Raw genomic sequence first — 26,114 nt, 5'->3', positions numbered from 1 at the left:
AATGCGGAGTGCAGAGATACTAAATTATGCCTCCTATCCTTTTCCTTCTGAGCACGTGGAACAGAAATTCTCTTTCTTCTAAGGAAAACTAAGGACGTGTGAATAAGTGTTCCTTCCAACAGCTCCTACATCTGACACCATTTTCCCCGCCAGTATCTCCCTTAAAACCAACCAAGACGGGCCTCTGCCCTGGCCTTTCACTTTGATGGGCCCTTCTCCGTCGCTCCCACATATACCCCTCACTCATGGGACCAAGGAGACATGTCCATCCAGAGCCTGTACTACCCCCACCTTCTAGGCCATGCTCAGATACCTGAGATCCCAAAGTCTCCTGCCCAAACGCACAAAGCCTGCATCACAGGGCTGTGTAGACCTCTTGTCCAGGCCCATATTCCTAAGGGTAGAGCGGCCTCTGGTCTGTGCACCCCTAGGTCTGTGTAGATCGCAACAAACTGTGGAAAATTCTTAAAGAGATGGGAATAAGACCACTTAACCTGCCTCCTGAGAAACCCGTATGCAAGTCAAGAAGCAACAGTTTGAACTGGACGTGGAACAGCAGACTGGTTCAAAATCGGGAAAGGAGTATATCAAGGCTGTATATTGTCACCCTGCTTATTTCTCTTATACACAGAGTACATTATGTGAAATGCTGGGCTGGATGAATCACAAGCTGGAATCAAGACTGAAGGAGAAATATCAACAACCTCAGATATGCAGATGATACCACTCTAACGGCAGAAAGTGAAGAAGAGCTAAAGAGCCTCTTGATGAAGGTGAAAGAGGAGAGTGAAAAAGCTGGTTGAAAACTTAACATTCAAAAAACTAAGATAATGGCATCCAGCCCCATCACTTCATGGCAAATAGATGGGGGAAAAATGGAAAAGGTATCAGATTTATTTTCTTGGGCTCCAAAATTATCGCAGTGACTACAGCCACAAAATTAAAAGACGCTTGCTCTTTGGAAGAAAAGCTATGACAAAACTAGACAGCGTTTTAAAAAGCAGAAACATCACTTTGTTGACAAAGGTCTGTATAGTCAAAGCTATGGTTTTTCCAGTAGTCATGTACAGATGTGAGAGGTGGACCATGAGGAAGGCTGAGTGCTAAAGAATTGATACTTTCAAACTGTGGTGCTGGATAAGATTCTTGAGAGTCCCTTGGATGCCAAGGCAATCAAACCAGTCAATCCTAAAGAAAATCAACCCTCATTGGAAGAATTGATGCTGAGGTTCCAATACTTTGGCCACCTGATGCACAGAGCTGACTCATTGGAAAAGATCCTTGCTGGGAAAGACTGAAGGCAGAGGAGAAGGGGACGACAGAGGATGAGATGGTTGGATGGCATCACCAACTCAATGGACATGAGTTTGAGCAAACTCCAGGAGATAGTGAAGGGAAGCCTGGCATGCTGCAGGTCAGGCACTTGCAAAGAGTCAGACACAACTTAGTGACTGAACAACAACTTCTGAAGAGTAGCATTGTAAGGGTTTGTGACAGATCTCAGAGTTGTGCTGGGGTGAGCACACGTATGCACATAGGGCCTTGCAGAGCAGGGAGCACTGAAGGAGGGCCAGCTCTCCCATGTGCCACCCTCTTCTGGCCTGGAATTCTGAGGTTCTGAATATTCTAAGTTAAAATATACCCTGACATTGTAAGTCAACTAGTCTTCAATTTTTAAAAATGTTCTTACAGAATTAATATTAAAATGACTATGCTACCTAAGGCAATTTACAGATTCAATATTACCCCTATCAAATTACCAGTGGCATTTTTCACAGAACTAGAACAAATCATTTTAATAATTCCATGGAAGCATAAAATACCCCATATAGCCAAAACAATTGAAAAAGAAGAACAGAGCTAGAGGAATCACACTCCCTGACTTCAGACTATATTACAAAGCTATAGTCATCAAAACAATATAATACTGGCACAAAAAAAATGGACACATATACAAAAATAAATTCACAATGGATTTAAGACCTAAATGGAAGACTGAATATTATAAAAGTACTAGAGGAATACATATGCAAAACACTCTTTGACATAAACTGCAGCAATATTTTTTAAAATCCATCTCCTAAACTAAAGGAAACAAAAGCAAAAACAAACAAACGGGACCTAATTAACCTTAAAAGTGGTTGCAAAGAAAAAAAAAATCTACTGAATGGGAGAAGATATTTGCAAATAATATAACCAATAAAGGGTTAATTTCCAATGGTAAACCGTCTGTCTACAATGTTAGAGACCTGGGTTCGATCCCTGGGTTGGGAAGATTCCCTGGAGAAGGAAATGGCAACCCACTCCAGTACTTCTTGCCTTGAAAATCCCATGGACGGAGAAGCATGGTGCAGGCTACTATCCATGGGGTCGCAAAGAGTCGGGCACGACTGAGCAACTTCATTTCACTTCATCAAACATATATAAACAGTTTATACATTAAAAAAATTTTTTTAAATAGGCAGATCTGTATAGACATTTTTCCAAAGAGGACATGCAGATGGCCAGTAGCTCATCAGATGTTGAGCACATGAAAAATGCTCAGCATTGCTAATCATCAGGGAAATGCAAATCAAAACAAGATATCAACTTACACCTGTCAGAATGGCTATCATTGGAAAGATCACAAATAACAAATGTTGGCAAGAATGTGAAGAGGGGACCCTTGCACACTGTTGGAGGAAATGTAAATTGGTGCAGCCATTGTAGAAAATAGTATGGAAGTTCCTCAAAAAACTGAAAATAGAGCTACCATATGACCCAGGAATTCCACTCCTGGGTACATACTTGAAAAAAACAAAAACAAAAACCACTAATTCAAAAAGATACATTTCCCCCACCACCATCATGTTCATCAGTTCAGTTCAGTCGCTCAGTCATGTCCCACTCTTTGTGACCCCATGAATCGCAGCACGCCAGGCTTCCCTGTCTATCACCAACTCCCGGAGTTCACTCAGACTCAAGTCCATCGAGTCAGTGATGCCATCCAGCCATCTTATCCTCTGTCGTCCCCTTCTCCTGCCCCCAATAGCAGCATTATTTACAATAGCCAAGGAATGAAACCACCTATGTGTCTATCAGCAGATAAATGGATAAAGAAGAATGGTATATATATACAACGGGATACTACTCAGCCATAAAAAAGAATGAAATCTTGCCATATGTAGCAACATGAATGGATTTGGAGGGTATTATACTAAGTGAAATAAGTTAGAGAGAGACAAATATTGCATAATATCCACTCATATGTAGAATCTAAAAAATAAAACAAATTAGTGAATAAAACAAAGAAGCAGACTCACAGATACAGAGAACAAACTAGTGGTTACCAGTAGGGAGAGTGAAGTGGAGAGGGGCAATATACAGGTAGGGGGAACAAAGGGTTATTATGGGATTATATGAAATCATGTGTTTGAAACATCTGAAAACTCTAAAGCACTACAGAATTTAAATAATCTGTCATTCAACAAAAAATCTTAATAATAAAAAAATTTTAAGTGTCCTCCCAAATCAGCATGAAGGAATATCTGTCAATATCAAAAGACAAAACAAACTTTATTTAACTGTTTCTTAGCTTGATTTATAACTTTTAAATAATTTAGATAAATGGTATGTGGACCTCCATTTATACTTTGGCTTGAAGCTTCACCATGTCAAAGGCAGGCCTACTTCCATGTACTTAATTATAAAGCTTAATTATATTTTTTAAAAAGCCTATCTCTTCCTCTCTCTCTGATGTATATGTGCATAGTCATATAGGAAATAGTCTAGAAGAATATGCAGGAAAATGTTTATATGGTTATCTCCTACGGGGTGGGATTTGGGGTGATTTAGTATTTTTCTTCTAGTTTGTCTTTGTTAATTTTTGGACAGAGAACATGGAAGGAACACGTGTGTAACTTATTAAAGGGGGGAGGTGAACATCAGGCGTGCCTACTCCCACCCTGCTGCCAAATAGATAACCTTGTTTCTACTGGTTAGGAAGCCAGTTGGGGGAACCACTGAGCATGTGAAGCACCCTCTAGTTCTGCTGCTGATACATTCTTTTTTTGTGAACAAGAACCGTGGGGGCATAAACAGGTTTTCTGGCCAGATGGTTGTAAAAATACCAAGACAGTTTTGATCAACCCTGGCACCAGACATCATATAGACCCAACTGACTTCAGTAAGTAGCGATGAAGGGTGCATAGAAGACTGAAAAACATTCTGCAGCGTTATTTCTCAAGCTCCAGGTCATGACCCCAAGGGATTATGGAAACTGGAGCCAAGTTGCTGGACGCCCCACCCAGGGACTCCACCAGTCCCTGGGACTCGAAAGACCATCCACAATGCCCCTTTCTCTTGACTGTAACAAGAACTAATTGTGCTCAGTTGCTCACAAAACACTGTGCACATATCAACTGATATGACCCCAACAGCAATTCTGTCTGGTCTGCAGGCTGTTCACATTTTATAACTGAGAATATAATAGAGGCCCAAAGAGGTTCAGATGCTCAGGTGTGGTCACAACTGGGAAGCGGGTGAAGCTGGGACTTAAATCCAGGTCTCTTCACCCCAAGTTCATCCTAGGGAGTCAATTCCCCATTTCACCATTGTTTTACCTATTCTCTACCTAGTCTGCCTACTTATCCTCCCTTGTCACTGTTTCTCTTTCCTTTTCCTAGCACCAACCCAAGAAATCCCAATGATAAGAACTTAATTTTGTTTCTTTCATTTCATAAAAGCCTACCAGTCCTTCCTTCTTCCCTTCCCCTATTTGCACTTGCAGCCCAGAAATGTGGAAAGTTTGCAATGAAAATTGCTGAGAATCGACGACACTTTTGCATCATGGTCCCACAGCACTAAACGTCATTAAGCTCCAAACTGGAGACCAGGAAAGGTTATATCAATGCTTATTACAAAGTGGTTTCTAAGACACTCTTATTTGTATTTCTTTTTTTTTTTTTTTTACTTTCAAAGCACTTCTATATGCATCCTCTCAACTTATCTTGCAATAACATCTCTGTCACATGGTTCCCTGACAGTTTACAGACAGGCCAAGGTCTTCCTCAAGTCCCACAGTAATAGTCTTCAAGATTCTCTCTGAGCAGCATTGTGTAATAATGTCTGTATGCCTATAGATGCTCACGTTCATTTGTACCCTCAGTCTGGAAAAAGTTAATAATGCATGGGTCAGCTCCTTAACAACATTAACATTACCTCCTCACCCCTTTCTGGCAACACCACCAAAACAAGATTCAAAAAAGGCTGATACTTACTGTTTGGAGGACCACTTTCATAATCTCAGCTTTCCGCTTCACAGTCCTTGGCAGGGGTCCCTCTTCATAGATACAATGTCGGCGCAGGGCCAAGAGATGGTGTGATTGACTCACAGGTCACTGCAGTTTATAAGAAGTCAGAATAATAGACAGGAAAGCAGATCTGACATCACTGGCAAGGGAAAAATTTGACTGCTGTGCAAAGTGAACTAATTACAGCTAGCTCTGAATAGTGTGGGAGTGAAGACCTTGTTGGACAAGGCCAAACGCGAAAAGGTCCGCAAATAAAGTCTAACCACTCTAAAAGTTTGCAAATCTCCTCAAAATTGACGTAAACTTGTTATTTATCCTAAAGTCAAGGGGGAAAATAAGATCTGCTCAAACGAACTCTTTATTAACCACTTTATTGACCAGGGTGGAAGAGAAGGAGCTTTATAATAAAGTAACAAGAACATGCACACACAATTGGTTTCTAAATTGGCTTTGCTGTGAGCTGCATATCCTGAGTAAAAAGTACCTCTTTGTCCACTGAGCTACTGCAATGTGAAAAAGGAAACGAAAAAATTTCAAGATAAGCTCAGCTTTTATAGTCCACTTGTTGAAAACCTAGCGCAGCTACAATTACTATTAGGCCTTGGTCTGTGAAAGACTCGCCAAGAGTTAAAAGCAAGCCAGCACTACCTTTACCCCATACGGGATTACTCTTTTATTGGCATAGTCTTGGGATTAGTGGAAATGTCTATCTAATGAATGCAGCTACTATATTTGAGCACATGCCTGAATAAGCTGCCTGTTGATTGAAACCTATCTATTTATAAGCACTTCTGCATGTTGTGAAAAATCCATCTGTACCACCACAGCATGGCGCCCACCGTCTGAATAAAGGCTCTTTGCCATTTCACTATAGAGCCCGTTGAATGAACAGGCAGAGAGCAAGTGTGCTGCATCCACTTAGCAGGTTTTATTCCTCACTCTTGGCCAGTAAAGCAGAGTTACCTTATCTAAACAGCAATTTAGATGAATGGGGATGTTATACCAACAGAAGTGGGGAAAAAAAGAATACTTTTCACGAGACTCACCTAGGGTGTTAACCTACGAGACTTATTATAATTTGGATAAATGGTCACAAATAGCCCAAACTAGCCAAACTTCTTATGTCACAATGTTTGAATGTAGTCTGGAAAGTAGGTAGATTTACTACACATACTCGGTACCATTTCTCCTTTACATTTCTGCTATAGATGTCAACAGAAACAAGTACAGCATGAAGAGAAGAGCCTTGATACACAAGCAAGTCAAAGCAAGCTTTTGATGTTTGGGGTCTTCATTACTGTTCTGAGGCTCCACTTGATGTAAGGCAAAGCTCTTCACCTCCACATGGGAACCCCAAAGTGCACTCTGGGATTCTGTCGTTCCGAATCTACTACTCTATTTCCCCTCCCTCATCACACACCCCGTGGCTCTACACCCAAGATGTACCAACTCCTCAAGCTTCCTGAGTTTTGGGTTTGGGTGTAAAGAAGAGATTTCTTATTTCATTGGGGTTTACTTAACTCTTCTGCAATTAGGGTCCCCATTTACTATGCTTCTCTCATGGCTCAGAATCTGATAAAGAATCTGCTTGCAATACAGGAGACCCAGGATCAATCCCTGGGTTGGGAAGCTCCTCTGGAGAAGGAAAAGGCAACCACTCCAATATCCTTGCCTAGAAAATCCCATGGATGGAGGAACCTGTTGGGCTACAGTCCATGAGGTTGCAAAGAATCTGACACAACTGAGTCACTAACACACTTTTCACTTTACTATGCTGTCTTTTTGGGAAAAGGCTAACAAAAGATTTATTAAAATAAAGACCAAATAACTGTAAATAATCTTAATAGACCACAGGCGACTGTTAACTAAGACTTCACAGAATTTCTCTCCTTGAAAAACTTTATAAACAATGACAAGCAAACATTCCAGGTGTTGCACTACTGGAAACAGAAAACTGAAATCAGCTGACTGCTGCTGCTGCTGCTGCTAAGTCGCTTCAGTCATGTCCGACTCTGTGCAACCCCATGGACTGCAGCCTACCAGGCTTCTCCATCCCTGGGATTCTCCAGGTAAGAACACTGGAGTGGCTTGCCATTTCCTTCTCCAATGCATGAAAGTGGAAAGTGAAAGTGAAGTTGCTCAGTCGTGTCTGACTCTTAGTGACCCCATGGACTGCAGCCTACCAGGCTCCTCCATCCATGGGATTTTCTGGGCAACAGTACTGGAGTGGGGTGCCATTGCCTTCTCCAATCAGCTGACTACTGGAAGCCTTTTTCTGGCCTCAACATAGTAAGAGAATGCAGGATTTAGCAGTTTTTGAATTCCAGCTATTTCTCTTTAGAGTTTGTGACCTTTAGTTTCCTGGTGATAACACAAACCTTCAGAGTACTTAAGTGGGAACTCAATAAGTATTATTCATACTGTGGGAACTCAATAAAGATCAGAGGATAATATCTATTATATATTTTAGTTGATAAAACAAAAAAGTAATTCTGAAGACAAATGTATTAAGACTAAAAAACCAAAGCTGAAATTTATAATTTCATTTGGAAACAGCAAATGTTTAAATCATAACATAGCAATACAGAGCACCAAAGACCCTATAGGAAATGAAATATAGCGGATTCATTTTGATATTTGGCAAAACTAATACAATTATGTCAAGTTTAAAAAAAAACAAAAAACAAAAAAAATGAAATATAGCTGTTTAAAGAGATACTGTGTTACTGACTCTGCAGCTAGGTTCAAGTGTTATAAGTGATATTAAGAACGTGATAGGAGGTACTATTATCACAACACTTATTCTACAGATGGAAAAATCAAGTACCAGAGTGTTAAGTATCAAGGAGGTGGTAGAGACAAGGTTTTGTTAAAACCCAAGCTTTTCCTACTTTACTGTAGTCACCGTCCCACCACCACCACATTTTCTTTAACTATGTAAAACATTCACTTAACATTCACTCACCTAGTAAGATTACTAACAACTAAAAGGTCTGTATCTTTAAAAGAAGGTACCTAAGAGCTCTTTTGTGAAACCAATCCAAGAAAAAAGAGATGTAGGGCAGCTTCTGGAGATTCTGGTCCACTATAGCATCTGAGAACAGACTGGGAGGAAACAATCCTTTAGTGACTTGGTTAGTGACAACTCACATTTACCAGCGCCATTCTACCTTGAACCCAAAGAAAGCAAACTGAGAACTAAAAATCTGGAAATTCCTCTTCACTCTTCTACTCAATTCCTAAAATCTTTACCCTTTTCAGTTCTAGTCTTCTATCGGGATTCATAGCTAGACACTAATAAAAAGGTTTTAATCTTAAAATCTCACTCCTTCTATCCAATCATCCATCTATCCACTTAATCCTCAATGGTTTCCATAAAAGGTACAAGTGAACATTTAACTTTAACCCATGCTACTGCATCATTTTATTGTTCTTTTTCATAGTTACTGTGTCTCCTGTAAGAGAAACTGCTTTGAGACATATACCAACAGTTTTGTTTTAACGCCAATATGATACTAGAAAAGAGAAGCATGTGGTTAAGGAAAAGAAGCACTGCTAAGCATTTGTAACCAAAATTCACTGACGAAAGTTTCTTTAAGTTTTTTTTTTAATGTTCAGAATACTTACATTCTGTATTTTTAAATTTCTAAAGGCAGCAGAAAGTCACAAAGCAGTAAGGAATAGAAATTATTCACATTTTATAAATAAGAACATGGAAAATAGCAAGGGTCAATGACTTATGCATAGGACCGAACATTCAGCAACCAAAGCCAGGACTACAAATTCCTTACTATGACTTTTGAAGTAAGATTATTAAATTCAGCTGCTGCCTTCAATATTTGTTTCCATAGACATTACTATGAAAACATTTTACTTTGGCATTTTTGTAATATGGCACCATTTATAGCTGTCTTCACTCATCATAACCTTATTAAATAACCATCTTTAAGGCTGGCAGTATACACAATGAGGAGGGTCAGTCTGGTTACTAGCGGCTAATGGTTGAGTCAAGATTTGAGTTATGTCATTTTTTTTCTCTCATTTTCCTGATTTAGAAGTTAAACCATACCCATATTCCTAATTTAGCCAAGTCTGTATCTTTCTGACCCAAATACAAAATCTCAAGAAGTGTAAAGGTTTCCATCATCGAATGTACTCTTTTATCACTTTTGGATAATATACCAGCCAATCTAGTGATTCCACAAACTCGCAGTGTGTGATTTTTTTTCCCGTTTAGACTTTTTCCAGAGAATGATCTAATTCATTTTAGGCTGAGAGAGAATAAACTCCATGCTAAAAAGAAAACTACATTTTCCCCCTTCTTTGTGCTGAAATGCCTCAAGAATAATAAAAATAGTGAATTCAACTGTAATTAAGCCTAAAGAAAGAGGCAAGGAACATTTTATTTAATGTATTTCACAAAGTTCAAGCATTTGGAAAAATCACAAAAGCAAGGATGTTAGCCATACAAGAAAAATTTATTTAAAAAAATCAGTATCTTGAGTTTGAGATACACAGATATAAAAGAAATTCTGGAAAGTGAAACACCTTTTCCAGAAACTGTTCCCAGGATGGTCAATACTGATTTCGAAATTGGTTGCTTAGGTCTTGAAGCTCTGTCACTAAGGTGTCCATAGCTGCTATTTCATCAGTTAATTCCCTGGCAATTTCTCCACTTGCCGCATCTGTAAAAAGTTGCTGCAGCATAAAGAACAAAGCAGAATTATCAAAACAGTGACCATCTCTTTAAAGAAACATAGACACAGAGAACAGAATTAAAATTCCCTTTGTATAATAAAAACACAACATTATAGCAGCAGTAGTCGTGTTTGTTCCATTCACCATCCTGGAAACGAACGAGCTGCAACAATGGCTGGATCAAACAACGTGCTTCAACTTGTAAATTCAAATGGGTCCGCCTCTTGAAAATGGTTGAGTATTGACTGTATTATTCATTTCAATGTCATAAGATGGTCTTTGGATAAATAGACATTATTCATCTAAGCAAAACAAATCTATTCGCTGTGTATACAAGCAAAACAAATACATTTTATATTCAAGTTCATATAAATCATACTCTTTATGCTATTTGAAAATTAATTATGGCTTAGGACTCAGAGGCCGCAACAATCATCAAGACTGGGTAAAAATAAAAAAGTCCAGCACATTAAAACAAAAGTGAGCTCCTTCTGTAAAAGGATTTGCTTTGGGGTGGGGGAATATTGCAACATCCTTCAGTACCACCACCACGGCTGGCACATTCTGGAACGCCTTTCTAGGAACTGCCTGCTGAGTCAGTACAGGCACGCAGGAAAACTAGCTTCAGGGTTTTATGACCACATTGTGTGTGTGTTTTTTAATCAGAAATGTAATTTACTCAGCTTACCATCTATCTTTTCCATCACACTTACGATTATTTGTTTAAAAAATCAAACTTATCATTAAAATATGACTATTCGCCACCACCACCACCACAGACGACAGCAATCATTCTGACAGCTATTCTAAAAAGGGAATCCTGAAGATGTTCTGAGTGAAGGCGTCATCACATGATAAGCTTAGAGTTTCCCACAGTGATTTATGGAGCAAAGAGCTGTGTTGTAACGCTTTGCCACGTAACTGTGTAGTCACGTCTTACGCAGCATTTCACAACAAACTGACATACCAACTGCTGCGATGTGATCAGTAGAAAAAACACCTCTGAGCCACGTAACTTGGACTTACATGGCATATTTATTTTTACTAAGAATTACAGCGCTTGTAAATCATTACAAATCTGCCTCACTTCCCTATAAAGTAAGGAGAAAGCAGAAAGAAAAGGAGGCTTAGGCAGAAAAGAATAATTTGCTGAGGGTCCCATGGAGCCTAAGTGTTATATCTGCTCTGTCTCTAGGCTCTCTGGCATTCTCACCAACTGCCCTCATGCCACCTACCCACCCCCCCCACCGCCCTGGCAACAAATCTGTACAAGGACGGGGTGCTGAGGGTTGAGGAATTACCCTGTCCTGGCCGAACAAGAACTGGATGACTTTAGGTGAGTTTCTAGGTTCTATCTAGGAGTTTATTTCCATGACGTGCCAGGCCTGGCAGGAAAGGACCAGAGATTTGTGCGAACTGAGCCTATTACTTAACACAGTTATCCTCAGTCATTTTCACTTTTTAGAATGTTCTGGAAAAGGCAATTCTTTTTCAGCAAATCCAATTTGTTATAAAGCAGAAAAGTAAAAATGATTTACTATAAAATCAGGGGCTCCCAAATATTATATGCAAAAAGGTGCTTTCAAAGGAGGTGTTGGGAAGCAATTTTTCCCATTTTTGGATAATCCAGTTGAGATCCAATGAGAACAAAATCTATACAGAGATGATGTTCTGAAGCCTCATTTTCAATGTCTGGAATTCCACAATATGAATGGATTGGACAGTACACACACGACTGTTTAAGTCAGGCTTCCCTGGTGGCTCAGGGGTAAAGAATTCGCCTGCCAAGGCAGGAGACACAGGTTCCATCCCTCGTCCAGGAGGACCCCACATGCCGCAGAGCAATTAAGCCGGTGCACTACAGCTTCTGAGCCCGTGCTCTAGAGCCTGGGAACCACAACTACTGAAGCCCGCGTGCCCTGGAGCCTATGCTTCGCAACAAGAAAAGCCACTGCAGTCAGAAGCTGAGCAGCGCAACGAGCGAGTGGCCCCCTGCTCACTGCAACCAGAGGAAGCGTGTGCATCAATGAAGACCCAGCGCAGCCAAAAATAAATAAGTAAAATTACATTAGAAAAAGACTTTTTAAGTCATATATAAGTGTAGGTTTATGTAAAATTAATATATTATAAGCTTTGCACAGAGAAGAGAAATTTGTGGAGTACATCCTGAAGAAATAAACAATCATGGGTAAGTTGATGACCTCACCGAAACTAGGAAACTGAGCTCCTAACTTGGGAATAAGAGTCACAAAAAAAGTTTGCTACCTTGACCTTTAAGAGAGCTCCTGCAGCTTTCTGAGAGACACATCATCTGAAGCTGTGCTGTCAAGCTGGGAGAAAATACAGAGTTCTCCCAGATTATAGAAACCTGGTTCCAGCAGGCACACTCATTAAAAGATAGCAAATGAGTTAATAATCTACACAGAGGCAAAAATGCTGCTCTGATCTGAAAAGATCAAGCAATTAATAAAAATGCACCCTCTGGAAAGGTCTTTACCTGTGTCCAAAAGTGACCTTCACATGCCATGAATTTGGCTCTCAGAAGTGAGTTAAAATTAGCTGCAACCCAAGATTAAAAAGGGAAGGCAAATAAAGATTAGAAAAGAAAGTGCTAATTTGTACTAGAAGTTATATTACTTCAAATTTTGCTCCCAGGGGGTATACTCCAAACCTAGTTTACATGTTAGAACTACCTGAGAAACTGAATACAGATTTCCCAGGGTCTGTCCCAGACCTGATCCGTCACAGGTAGAGATGTGGAGTCCAATCTACTCAAGAGCCCCCTCGATGACTCTCAGCTGTCCCCTCCTAGCACCGGTTCACAGGGTGGTATTTGTAAACTGACAGCATATGTTTTAGTTGTCAAACCTGAGTCTGACATCTACCGTAACATTTTTGTCAAATCCATACATCACCTGCTTAATATCTGTCTCTAAATAAACTTTTTTTATTTAAATAAAAGTATTTTTTAAGGAAAACATTAGAACACTACTGTAAATAGAAAATAAGCAATAATATTCATGAAATTATAGATTTGATTGCTACTTACACTTTTTCTAATATGCACTGAAATAAATATATATTAAAATAACAACATTTACCCAAGTGCCACTGGTAGTATATACGCCACATTGGGGGGAAAGTGATGTAAGTAGAAGAGCACTGTTTAATTTAAAGAAAGCATCAAGAGCTGGATTATAAATATTAATTTCAAAGATTCCTAAGTTACCCATGAGTAGGGTGGTTTAGTCAGTAGGTCAATGATCTCCTCACCAGCACAACCACCTGGGGGCTAATATCTAAAATATAACGGGAGGGACTCCCCCGGTGGTCCAGTGGATAAGAATCCCCCTGCTATTACAGAGGACATAGGTTCAATCCCTGGTCTGGGAAAATTCCACGTGCCTCAGGGCAACAAAGCCTGTGCACCACTGAGGGGCCTGTGCTCTACAGCCTGGAGCCGCAGCCAACGGGGCCTGCGCACCGAGAGCCCAGGCTCCACAACAAGGGAAGGCACCGTGATGAGAAGCTGGCACACCACAGCGAAGCACAGCCCGCCCTTGCTGCAAGCAGGGAAAGCCCGTGCAAAGCAACGAAGACCCAGCCAGCCAAAAACAAATACACAAAATTTAAAGATAAAATAAAACGTGGGCCTAAAGTTATCCCTCATGTAAAGAAAACTTAAGAGCAGCTGGCTGACACCAAAAACTTTTTTTTTCCTATGATAATTCTAAATACTTCACATTTCACTCTCACCTTTGCTTTAGATAATAAGCCCCGTAAATTGAGTCGAACTGAAGACAGCACTTGTATAGCCTCCTGGGGACTGGATTTGTTTTTACTGCATTTAATAGCCACTGGAAGATAAATACACGGAAAACATCCATTAAAAATTGATAATGATGATAATTTAAAGACACAAAATCCAATTATTTCATTAGCACTTTATAGTAACAGACTTTAGAAATGCTTCTACATGGAAAGTTTTATTTTGGTAAAAGGAAAATAAGTTATGTGCATAATTTTCCCTTTTATCCCTTAAAAAGGATAATTTATTGCTCAAAGGAGACTTTTGAGGAAAATGAGTGTTTTCTGGTGAGTTACAGACTGTTGGCAATAGACTCGAAAAAAACACAGAAGCAAAGATTATTGAAATTAGGCAGAGACAAGATGCTCACAGAGAACAAAAACAGACGCAGTTCATCTTGACATGGCTTCCCAAAGTACTGAGTCCCTGGTGGGGACTCACAATTGCCAATGACACCAGCCCAAGGAAGTGACATGCCAGATATTCACAGCTCAATTCTCACTGTATTTTCATACCTGGGGCTTGTATCACCACTCTGGAAGAAGTGATGTCAACAACCCAGGTGCCTGCATTTAGAGAAGGTGAGCATGACCAGGCTGAGCCACGTCTGGTAACCATTAGCACCAAGCAGGGGAGAAGACGGTCACTCATGCCAACAACTCTGCCTCTGCATTCTGAGGAGCCCATTTTCCCTAAACTTGAAATTATGAACAGAGGCTATAACCCTTTCTAGCAGAAGGCCTGGCTATTAAGGCTTTTTAAGAACAAGTGAAGGAGAAGGCAATGGCACCCCACTCCAGTATTCTTGCCTGGAAAATCCCTTGGACGGAGGAGCCTGGTAGGCTGCAGTCCATGAGGTCGCTAAGAGTCGGACGCGACTGAGCGACTTCACTTTCACTTTTCACTTTCATGCACTGGAGAAGGAAATGGCAACCCACTCAAGTGTTCTTGCCTGGAGAATCCCAGGGACGGGGGAGCCTGGTGGGCTGCTGTCTCTGGGGTCGCACAGAGTCAGAAATGACTGAAGCGACTTAGCAGCAGCATCAGCAGCAAGAACAAGTGAAGAGCTTTGTAAAAATATAATGCTTCAGATTTCTCCACTGACTCCTTGTTTCTGTTCCCACAAACTATTTTAAAACTCCACTAAACAGTGCAGCAACTGAAGTCTACTCAGTACCCTGTACCTTAGAACAGGGATAGACAACAGATTCCTTCCTGTATGTAAACTAGCAGAGGTCGTGTGCCTGGTAAACCAGGTTTGTCATTCATTAATACCTTCTACGGCATGAGAGCTACGTCTGGCATTCCTACTACAAAATAATAACTAGATTTTGAAAGGATGCAAGGGAGTCGACAATGTCACACTCATTTTTAAAGGGCATAGGTTAACCTGGAGATATTGAGGATTATGATGTCTGTGTCCCATAATAGAGGAAGGTTGTAACTACCATGAGTCAGATACTTGGGTTGTTTAGTACCTAGTGATATATCAAAAACAGCTGTGATTCTGTTTTCAATCCTTGTCATTTTGAGAAAAACAAAATAGAGAGCAAAGAGACAAACACTCTATTAGTCCCCTTCCTCAATCCTATTTTCAAGAGGCATTAGAGACGGAGAGACACAGAGAGAGAAAGAGAGAGAAATAACCTGCTGTTTCAAATCATCAGGAAATCCAAGACAGCTATGCTTCCTCCAGGCAGACTGTAGTTAAAATGCATAACTATGATTTTAAAAGTTCCTGGATGGCAAAGAAGGAATGAACTTTTGCCCACCCTTTCCCAGAAAATAGAACAACACAGACTGTAAATGAATACCCTCCAGACAGAACAACGGGTACACAACGACAACATTGTTATAGAAGGGTCTCCAAGCCTATGTGGAAACCCTTACCAAGCTTTCTGGAGCACATGTCTATGCTTCAAAATAGCAACCCAAAAAGGAATAAATCATATAGAGATTTTTTTTTTAATGTCGTATTTCCTTTTCCAGAATTGGGTGGGGTGGAGCACAGTGATCAGGAGAAAGATAAAAAAAGAGAACAGAAGTAACAGAGAAACTCAGCTTATTCTTCCATGGAGCATGGCTACACAAAAGCAACACAGACAAGGTTAAGATTTATCTTTATAAATCTAAAATATCACTATAAACGAACGCTGAGCATCCACTCAGGTATGCTTAAAATGCCATAAGGAGCACGCACACATAATTCATTCAAGTCAAAGGGAAACTTTAAAGAAAAGACACTTGTTTTTCTCTAAGTATTTCTCAGGAGAAAAAAGTGTACCAAAAATAGTTTGAAATCAATTTTAAGGTGCAAAATGAAGATTTTTTTTTCCTGGAGTACTTCTTTAACCTGCCTATTTATATTTGACAGGTTTAATACTACCACTTAGTGATTACAGAAAATATCTTGGCGTTGACTGATACAGAACCTGCTGTTCACAGAAATGTTTAGGGTTGGCAAGTGGAAATATCTCGGATAAGTTCTTCAAAGCAAACTGCACCCTGCTATAACTGTGTAGATAATATACCTTAGCATGGGTTCCTCCAGAAGTAGTCCCGTATCCACAGAGGCCAAAGGCCTTTGAACTTTTAAAGGATGAACTCCACCTGGGCCCACCTACCCTGAGGCCAGCACGAGCTTTGTAAATTCCAGCCACCCTCGACCCTCCTTCCACTGGCCTGTCAGAAAGTATGTGAACCTCTTCTACACTGAGTTTCAGCTACACAGAGTCTAACTTCTACCTTATCTGTCAAGGGGTGGGTGGCCCAGGAAATTGGATATTTATATCTTTTTGTCAATGACAAGTAGAATTATTAACTACTAAGCCCATTTCTAAACTGTTTGAACATTCTGTGACTTTTTTCAAGGCAAAGTTAAGCTTTATTCTTACTCATTTTTTCCTTTTTAGTTTTGAGTCCCTTATCACCCGACTCAGATCCTCTACTACAGAAAGAACAGGGTGGGGGTGAGGAGGTACGGGATTAACATTTACACCATGCATAAGATACTGTTAAGTGCTTCAATATGCTTTTACTCATTTTTCGTAACAACCATTGGTATTATCTCCATTTTCGTGACAAGGGAACTAAGGGTCAGAGAAGGTAAGTAATGGTGACCCCAAGTCGCCGAGTTAGCATGTGGCAGAGCTGGTCCTGGAGCACAGGGCCCCTGAGCCCAAAGGTCTGCCCTGTATAATCGCCCCTTGTCGGCGCCCTACTTGCGGCAACTGTTAGTTGCAGAAGTTACAGGAGGACTTTAGCATAGATTCACGGTCCTTGGGATTCAGTCCTTGAATCCTAAGTGTGGCTTCACTATTTTATTTGAATTGCATTCCCAGGGCATCACATGCCTATGGTCAAACATAAATATAAAAATGCATTATTGCCTGTAACTGGTATACTTTTCACTAATGCAAATAATTAAAAGCAGCCTTTATCTGGAATATCTTTCCCCAATAGGCATACAATTTTCTAGGTAAGGTTATTTCTCCCCTAAATACCACACATTAAAATATACTGGTATGCACTCCAGAAATCTATGTACTCTAAATATTTTCATTTACAAAAGAAGAATATGAGTCAAGAAAAGTTCAGATTTTCTTACTACTAGATCATCAATGCAGGAGGTTACTTCTGTGTGAAGATTAAACACAGTTGTAAAGGTATTTCCTATCCATCAGTCACTTATTCAAACACTATTTAAGCCTCTAGCCTACTAGTTCTTATTGTTCTAGGGTGCCTACTGCTGCCGCTGCTGCTAAGTCGCTTCAGTCGTGTCCAACTCTGTGCGACCCCATAGACGGCAGCCCATCAGGCTCCCCCGTCCCTGGGATTCTCCAGGCAAGAACACTGGAGCGGGCTGCCATTTCCTTCTCCAATGCATGGAAGTGAAAAGTGAAAGGGAAGTCACTCAGTCGTGTCTGATTCTTAGTAACCTCATGGACTACAGCCCACCAGGCTCCTTCGTCCATGGGATTTTCCAGGCAAGAGCACTGGAGTGGGGTGCCATTGTCTTCTCTGAGGGTGCCTACTACATAATAGTTAATCTATAGATGTTAGCTGAATTAAGTACAAAAATTCTAATACAATGAAATAATCTGAAATTATCTGAAATGGAATTTCGCTTTTGACTAATATGTTTTCCTATCAGTAGAAATACATTAAAATATACCATGGATATTAAATGTTACATCAAATACCATGTGCGAGTCCTAAGGCTCTTTGAACCACTTCCTTAAATGACGTAATATTTTTCTCCCAACGACTGGACTGTGTGTCACACCTGTAAGCCTTAGAGAGATACTGGAACGCCTGAGCAAAGAAAAAGAACAGCATTTAGAACAAGCAGAATTCACATTTCAAACTCTGCTTCCTGGAAGTCATATGGAACTAATTGCAGCTGAAAAGCCAGCCTCTGTGTTATGCAGCACAGTCTCTGCATTATTCTCATCAAAGACAACAGCAACGAGCAGTTAAATCAAATGGGCATGTCTGAATGGAGACACTTCCCTCCAAAAATTAAAAGGCAGGGTTTACAAATCTATAAGAAGTATACACATTTCCCTGGCATTTGTAAACATCAGCTTAAGAGACCAGTTTAGAGAACGAGGCGTGAACTTGGTGAAAACTGTGGGATTACTGGCAGGTGAGCAACAACACAGATGCTTAAAACTTTCTTTTACAACCTCCCCACCCTTGAGGGAGAAATCACAGATCGGAGAATTCAGAGTATCCTTAATGCCACATATGCCAGAGAGGACAGACTTCAAGAAGAAGGGAAGGACAGAAAGCAGGAGTGTGTGCACACATGTGTGTGAGTGTGTATTCTCCAGGCTGACAAGGCTTTGCTGAAAGCCAGCTGGGTGGACTGAAGTGGGGGAGAGAACGGCTAAGAATCCCACAGATTAGCTGTACTGTGGCAAATTCCAAACTTATACAAGTACATTTGATTTGTTGTGGATGTTTTGAAAAGAACATAAAACATTTAGTATTCCAACCCTGGAAACTCTGGAGGCCCCTTTTACATTCTAAGATAAGAAGCTGAAGGCATAACTTGAACGCAACCGGTGCTCCACTGCACTTGCAAGAAAGGGGCAGGGCAACCTTTGCACAACATTCATGTTTAGACTTTAAAAGCTCCTCTCCCATAGTCTTATCGAGCTCCTTTTTCTTTCTCCTTTTCATAGTCTCCACCTCAGATTTAAACACTCCTTTGTCCTTGTACCGTCTACCTTAGTCTTCAGCAAGGAGCCTGCAGAAAGGGGTGTGGAGTAAATAACGAGAACCAGCTGTTCACGGCTTGCAAGGAAAGCAGATTAAAGAGACCCTTTTTGGGGAACAGAGAACAATTATTTAAGAAAAACTCATGGAAAGAAAAAAGATGAATGTTTACACATCCTAACCTGTCCACAATTCAGGGTGCTTATGTTAAAAAACTCTGCATCATAAGTGAAAATATGAGCATATTAATCTTATCTTTCAAATTATTAGTCTCCCTCCAACCATCAAAAAGGCAGATTCACCCTGTCTGTGTTCAAATAGAAGGAAGAGCCCCAGAGGACTGGGAAGGACTCACCTTTTCATTTTCGTCAGGCTTGTCACTCTGCCCGTTTCCATACACTTGGGCATACAGCCTCCAGATTTCTCCATCATTCGTCACTCTTGAAGTCACTCTGCCAAATAACTCCTGCAGCTTTCCTCTGAGGCCAGTTGCAACATCGCCACTACGATCGGCCATCCCATCCATCACTGCCCTGACCAGGATTTTAAGGACCTTAACAAATGCAAAGAAGAAACTGGTGAGCTAGAAACAAACAATACCAAAAAAAACAAAGGGCCACCCTCACCGTCAACGATGACGACAGTGACAAACCAGGCCTGTAAGAATATCACTCTGCCACTTGTACAGAGTGAAAAACAAGATGAGCCCACCCGGAACCACTGTCTGGGATCGCAGACAGTGATCTGACCTCTCCCAGTGTCCCCTTTTCAGGCTCCTCGGAGGGCTCTGCTTCACAGGGCCCTAGGCTCCGCGTGCCTCTCTTCTCACTCTGAGGGTCCTCTCTGAATGATCTGATCCACACCTGTAGCTGCAAACCCACCATGACCAAGTATCTACCCAATACTGTGGGTGCAGCACCAGCCCGACCACCTTCCAGACAGAGCCCCCGGACTGTGTGCCTCAATATCTACCAGACATGTCCCATCAACCTCTCACCCTCCATCTATCCTAGAGGGAAACCTCGATCCCAGATCCCTCTTCCTCCTGTACTCTCAGAACTGGCCCCCTGAGCACGAACCTAGATTCTCTTCTCTCCTGGTTGGGCCACACGTAACGGATTTGACTCAACACTCCTCAGTTCAGTTCAGTTGCATCCAACTCTTTTTGACCCCATGGACCGCAGCACACCACGCTTCCCTGTCCATCACCAACTTCCGGAGCTTGCTCAAACTCATGTCCATTGAGTCGGTGATGCCATCCATAAGTCCTAAATCCAGCTTCTCCTCCTTTACGTTGACCTCACTATTTTCCACCCAGATCACAGCAATAATGCTCAGAACTAGAATTCTGCTTAAAGTGGTCCTGGCTCTTCCTCACTGTTGAATGATAAACTACCAATGCATTTGCCTCAGGCACGCAGGCTTCCCAGAAAGTATCTCTTGTCCTTCCAACTACCCCAGTTCCACTCACCATTTGGCAACTTCTTGGCCACCTCGCTTTCATTAATCTTTACACATTCTACCCCAGATACTCTGAATGCTGACAGATGAACTAAGTTGAGCCCCACTGCAGGTTACACTGCTATGACAAGGTACAGCTATATTGGGCCGTGTATCTCAAGGGCTCCTGGAGGCACACAAAGCGCATCCTCAATGGCCCACCCTTGTGATAGGAGGCCAGCAAAGACACGTGGATCTACCTAAAGAACCAGCTCAAGCAGAGCACCCTCAGACCTCGCTACTCAGCGTGGCCCCTGGACTGACAGCAGCGGCCTCCCCCAGGAGCCTGCTGCAAGTGCAGAATCCTGGATGAGATGCCGCTCCATCTCGGATTGAGAGTCTGCATTTCTAACGTGCTCGCAGGCGGTGCTGATGCTGACAGTCCACAGATCACACACTCTTCTGAGTGGCAAGGTTCCAACAGACAGGGTGCCACATCTTTATTCTTACCCTGAACTTCAAGGAGAGGACCACATTCATCAACTCGTGTCCCTGACGTCTAACATCGTGCCTGGCACATAGTACTGATGCAATGAACGACTTGTGCCTGAAAGACAGACTGAACGAACACACCTCTTTCAGAAAGAGTTGCTAAGAGAAATGCAACCGACACCTTGCTCTGTCTCCCCGCAGGGCGTTCTGATCCAGACGTGAGATGCAGCCAAGGAATCAAGGCCCTTCTGGCCCGTGAACACTGTTAGGAATGTGAGCTCAGACTCATGGCCCTAATTACATCCAGGGATACAAGTGGACGGGAGAACACTCAATTGTGCTTTTTTTCTTTTGTGACAGACAAGGTGAATTATCTCTGCCCATAAATTCACATTATAATTCAACATGTACAGTTTTAAATCTGAAAGTAATGAAATTGATATTACAGCCCCACTCCTGATTTTAAGCCTGGAAGTCGCAATGCAGGAGAAATGGCATGGATGTGCACTACCTGCTTCAAGCAATTGTTCTGTAAACATTTCAAGGATTAGCACACTTCGAAAGAGATGGTCTAGAGAAACAGTTACTAAGGTGGAGAAGTAACGCATACTAAAGTAGTAAAATTCTTTGCTTTTTCTGGGCTCTCACAGTTGGCCCAACATCCTATCTACTCATTTTAGCCATGAGTAGCAGCCAAGGGGGAAGAGAAATCTTTTATTCTTCTTGCCTATTAAGATGGAGAGCTGTAGCGCTGGTGTTTGAGAGGGGAAAAGTTGGTAAAGTGTGTGTGTGTGTGTGTGTGTGTGTGTGTGTGTGTGTGTGTGTGTGTGCGCGCGCGCGCGCGCGCGCGCAAAAAGGGAACCGTAAAACGACAAGGAGGTGCAGCGCCTCTGCTGGGGTCAGGGTGCGGACACCGAACACACCTCTACCCAATTCACATGCAGATACCATCAGGAGAGAGGTCCTGACGAGAAGGCAAGGCAATACCAAATTTGTTTTTACGCTCTCTGTTTGATGTTCAGTGATTAGATAGCTGGGTCTGGGCCTGAGGAGAGAGTTCCATATGGAGGAACAGATAGCAGTCACACGTGGCCCTGGCAGATACTGCTTAAAGACACCATGTGGGGTAAGAATCACACCGAGGATGGAGTCTTTCAGGAAAACACCGTTTAAGAGGAGGAGAGATGAATGGAGGTCTGTGCACTAAGGAAGGATGGCAGCAAGTGATGTCATGGAAACCAGCGAAGGAAAGTTAACAAGGAGAGTACATCCACAAAAGATCAGGACTGGAAGACTGCTGGATCGGCAAGTTTGAGGGTTAGTGACTGCATCCAGAGCTAACGCCAGAAAAGGGAGGGCAGGAGAGATGAGGATTTTAGACAAGAGGCTCACAGACAATCATGTGAAAACCAACACAAGCATTAATGCCATTAAAAAACAAAAGGCAAACAATACTCCTCTATCACAGTATTATGTAATATCCATTTTGAATATAATTTGCACAGACATATAATGTTAATAGAAAATATTCACGTAACCAAACTTTTTAGTGTAAATATATTGGGAAGAAATGGAAGTAATAGAAATGCCAGTACAAGATAATTAAGTCCTTATTTACTATAAGAGGAGGTCAACTGATAATACATAAAATTGGGTTAATAAAAATAGCCATATATAGTTATCATTATTATGAAATATGGAAATGTGTGAATGGCAAAAGAATTCTAAAGGATTTCTCCCCTTTGGCAAGAAGTATCTTGAGAAGGGGGAGCAGTGGAGCAGGAAATTGCTGTACTTGGTCGTTAAGTCTTATACTATGACTTAACTTGTAAAAACTGTGTTATTTTTAAAATACAAAATTTTATTTAAAAAGAGAGAAAAAGAATAAATATATTCAAAAACTGGCAAACAGGAAACAGAGAATGACAGCACACAAAAGCACCCCTTTCCAAGGGGGCCGCGTGGGCGTCGGGATGCGGCGCTGCCGAACTCTCACTCTGGGGGCACACGGGCATGTTCCCTTCGTGAAAACTCGCGTTTACTTATGATCTGTGTACTCTTCTACATTTTCACTGTATTTGAATAAACGTTAATTAAAAAGGCATTTCCTCCAATTAAGGAAGTCCCATAAACGGAAGGAAAAAGGTGAGTTATTAAAATACATTAACAAATGGAGCCAATACATAATCTTAAAAAGTGCGATAAACTTTTTTTAAAAAACACAATTAATGTTATAATTTACTGGTTAATACCACCATTTTCCTCTCTTTAACTGTTAAGTGAGAAAATTATCACCCTCTAGTTATCCAGATTGACTACAAAAATAGTAACATATATTTAACCCTTCTTTAGAAAATAGGTATTTTTAACTCAAAAAAGCAAAAGATCTTGCCTCGGATTTCTCTGATAAAATGAATCACCAAATATTATGATTTTCTCCTGGGCAGGCCATAAAGTTTACCTGCATTACAGTCCTTTGCATCAAAAGTGAAAAGAAAATCTTTTTAAACAGATAAAATGTTTTTATCTACTGTAAACTGGGTAAAAATTTGATTACTGAACCCATCAGTTACAGTTAAAATTATACATTACTAAGTATGTAGTAACAGGCTGAAGGGTAGAATGGTGTAAGAATTTAGAGTAATTCTCAGGGAAACAGGATTCAAGACACAGGCACATAGATGGGTCGCACATATGGAGTAAGATGAGGGCAAAGAAGGGTAAGTGTAAAGCAATGGACGTGCATCTGCCTAAAACCAGGTTCAAGAACAGCTAGATCCAGAGTGGAGAGGAAGACAGACACAGCCAGTTGCTGAAGTCCAGCACGAACATGGGGGAATGGCTAGGAAGTCTGTAAACAGCTGTAATGAGCGCAGGTCTTCTGTTAACCAGGGCAGGTGAACTGTTTTATCAGGGAGTCAACATACATGTAGAGAGCTCTGAAAGCTGTAAAGCAGTATAAACCTATAAACTGTCATGATTATCACTGACCCTCAACATCCTCACTCTGTCAAAAGGGGACAGCAAAGCCCTCATCGTTGCCCACTCATTATGTGCCCCCATACTTCCTGAGGGTTTAAAACAGACCTAAAGGAAAACAAACTACCACCCCTTTATCAGCCCTCCATACCTCCCAATACCTCTGCTCTGAGCACTCACTGTGGGCTGAGCCCCATGCTAAGTATGCGACCAACTTGATTTCATTTGGTTCTCACTGTTACCCTAGGAAGCAGGGACTTTATTATCCCCACTTTACACAGAAACTGAAAGGCAAAGTGAGCTTCTCAAGGGCCCAGAGCAAGTGAGTCATGCAGCTGGGTTTTAAACACCCGAGATTTTTGGAATCATGAGCTTCGATGAGGATAAAGAGAAGACAACAATGACAGGAGATAATGTTCATATATCTAGTTCTTTTACATTGTAAAGATTTGTCCTTTTATGAAATATATATATGAATATTATCTACTATCAGTGTTGTCTTCTCTTTATATGTATATATTCATATATATATGACCCTTCCTGTGAGCCAGGAGCTCTATGAACACAATCCTCCTAACAACTCTAGGGGGAAGGTGCTCTTGTCATTTGTATTCTGCACATAAAGAAACTGGAGCACAGAGAACTCAGGTAACTTGTCCAAGGTCACACAGCTAAGGGAAGGCCGAGTTGGATTTGAACCTGCAGCTCACGTCCCAGCTCTTGCTCTCAAGCACCTGCTATATTAAGTTATAAAGGCGAGTTCCTTACTCCTCTGCTGTTCCTTCCTTTCTAATAGGTTCTTTTACATTGGAAAGATTTGCTCTTTTATGAAATATGCATACCAATAACTTTGATCATTTCATTATTCTTTCTTTGCCAAATCTTGAATCAACCAAAACCAGACAGGTTTTTGTAGCTTTTTAACTTAAAGATTTCTCCAAGACATTGGAGCTAATAAAAAATAAAAAGAGAAAATAAAATTCCCAAACACAAGCACTACTCCTGTTGCCATTAATTTCTCTCTAGTTTCTTTGCTATGCATAAAATTTTTAATACTAACACTATATAAACTGTTTTATCTTTCTTTTTCACTTAACGTTATGTCATAGAATTTTCTCACGTTTTCATATATTCTTTAGATAGATCATTTTAATAGATTCAAAGCCTCCCACTGGGAGGCACGAATCGTAAAGAATCCATCTGCCAATGCAGGAGATGCAAGAGACATGGATTCAATCTCTGGGCTGGGAAGATCTCCTGAAGTAGGAAACGGCAACCCACTCCAGTATGCTTGCCTGGAAAATTCCATGGACAGAGGAGCCTGCTGGGCTATAGTCCATGGAGTCGCAAATTGTCAAACATGAGTGCACACACACGACAACAAAAAACACCTGCAGTTAGGCTGTTTCTATGTGCTGCCGCTGTCGTTATTACCATAACTAACATTTCACTGCATACCTTTGTGCCCAAAGGGTTTTCTCATACTGAAGTTTCTCTAGGTTAGAATTCCAGGAACAGAACGATAGAATCAAGGGAATAAACAATTTAAGACTCTACAGATAAGCTGGATACTTTCAAAAAGGACTAAATCAAATTTAGATGTCCATTAGTAGTATATGAAAATGTGTCATTTCATTGCATATCACCAGTACTGGGTTTGTGTGTATGATATTTTGTTCCACTAAAGATATATGCAGCTATTATTCTAGTTTTACTTTTATTATGTGAATTTAAATCTCTTTCCAAATGTTTGTTGAGTAAATATATTTACTTTTTAAGATATTTAAATTACTTCTTAGCTCGTACGGAACTCATTTTCCAATGTGAAAACAGTTTTACTGTTCATCTTCATATGGAGATTACACAGACTACAAGCTGATGCATGAACACGTTGCTAGCCTCTTTTTCTAAACCCCAATTCTGTACACTGCTGGGAAAAAAGAGAAAGTTGATGAATCTGAAAAAGTAACAGCAAACATATGGGAAATCCTGGAGAGACAGAGATTGGCTGGGTCCTGGTTGGTGGAGAAGAGAAATCCAGGGTGGAAAAGTACAAGATGCCAAGGCTCACAGATGGCCTGGGAGCCTGGGAAAAGCTTTTTGGTTGTGCTTTCTTTTCCTTCCACACACTACTCTACGTGCCATTTGCCACCAATATGGAGAGACCAAAATACAACAGCGCC

The 26,114-nt window shown here is 41.0% G+C and overlaps 1 protein-coding gene across 3 annotated transcripts in view; it reads right to left on the bottom strand.

The window, feature by feature from the left end:
• Nucleotides 1-9,748: 9,748 nt before the first annotated feature.
• Nucleotides 9,749-26,114, bottom strand: part of TTC27 (tetratricopeptide repeat domain 27) — a 178,122-nt gene continuing 161,756 nt past the window's right edge. Inside the window, exons 17-21 of one of the 3 annotated variants that reach the window (XM_055539761.1) lie at nucleotides 19,376-19,573; nucleotides 18,000-18,111; nucleotides 14,313-14,363; nucleotides 13,746-13,846; nucleotides 9,749-9,989 (exon numbers count right to left, since the gene is read on the bottom strand). In XM_055539761.1, the coding sequence (XP_055395736.1) occupies nucleotides 9,867-9,989; nucleotides 13,746-13,846; nucleotides 14,313-14,363; nucleotides 18,000-18,111; nucleotides 19,376-19,573 (585 nt within the window). In that variant the 3' untranslated portion in view covers nucleotides 9,749-9,866. The remainder of the gene's footprint in view (nucleotides 9,990-13,745; nucleotides 13,847-14,312; nucleotides 14,364-17,999; nucleotides 18,112-19,375; nucleotides 19,574-26,114) is intronic. The other 2 variants (XM_055539762.1, XM_055539763.1) reach the window with 2 other exon arrangements.

This window comes from Bubalus kerabau, chromosome 11 (genome assembly GCF_029407905.1).
Source record: "Bubalus kerabau isolate K-KA32 ecotype Philippines breed swamp buffalo chromosome 11, PCC_UOA_SB_1v2, whole genome shotgun sequence".
Lineage (NCBI taxonomy): Eukaryota > Metazoa > Chordata > Mammalia > Artiodactyla > Bovidae > Bubalus > Bubalus kerabau.
This window is presented reverse-complemented; position numbering and strand designations above follow the sequence as displayed.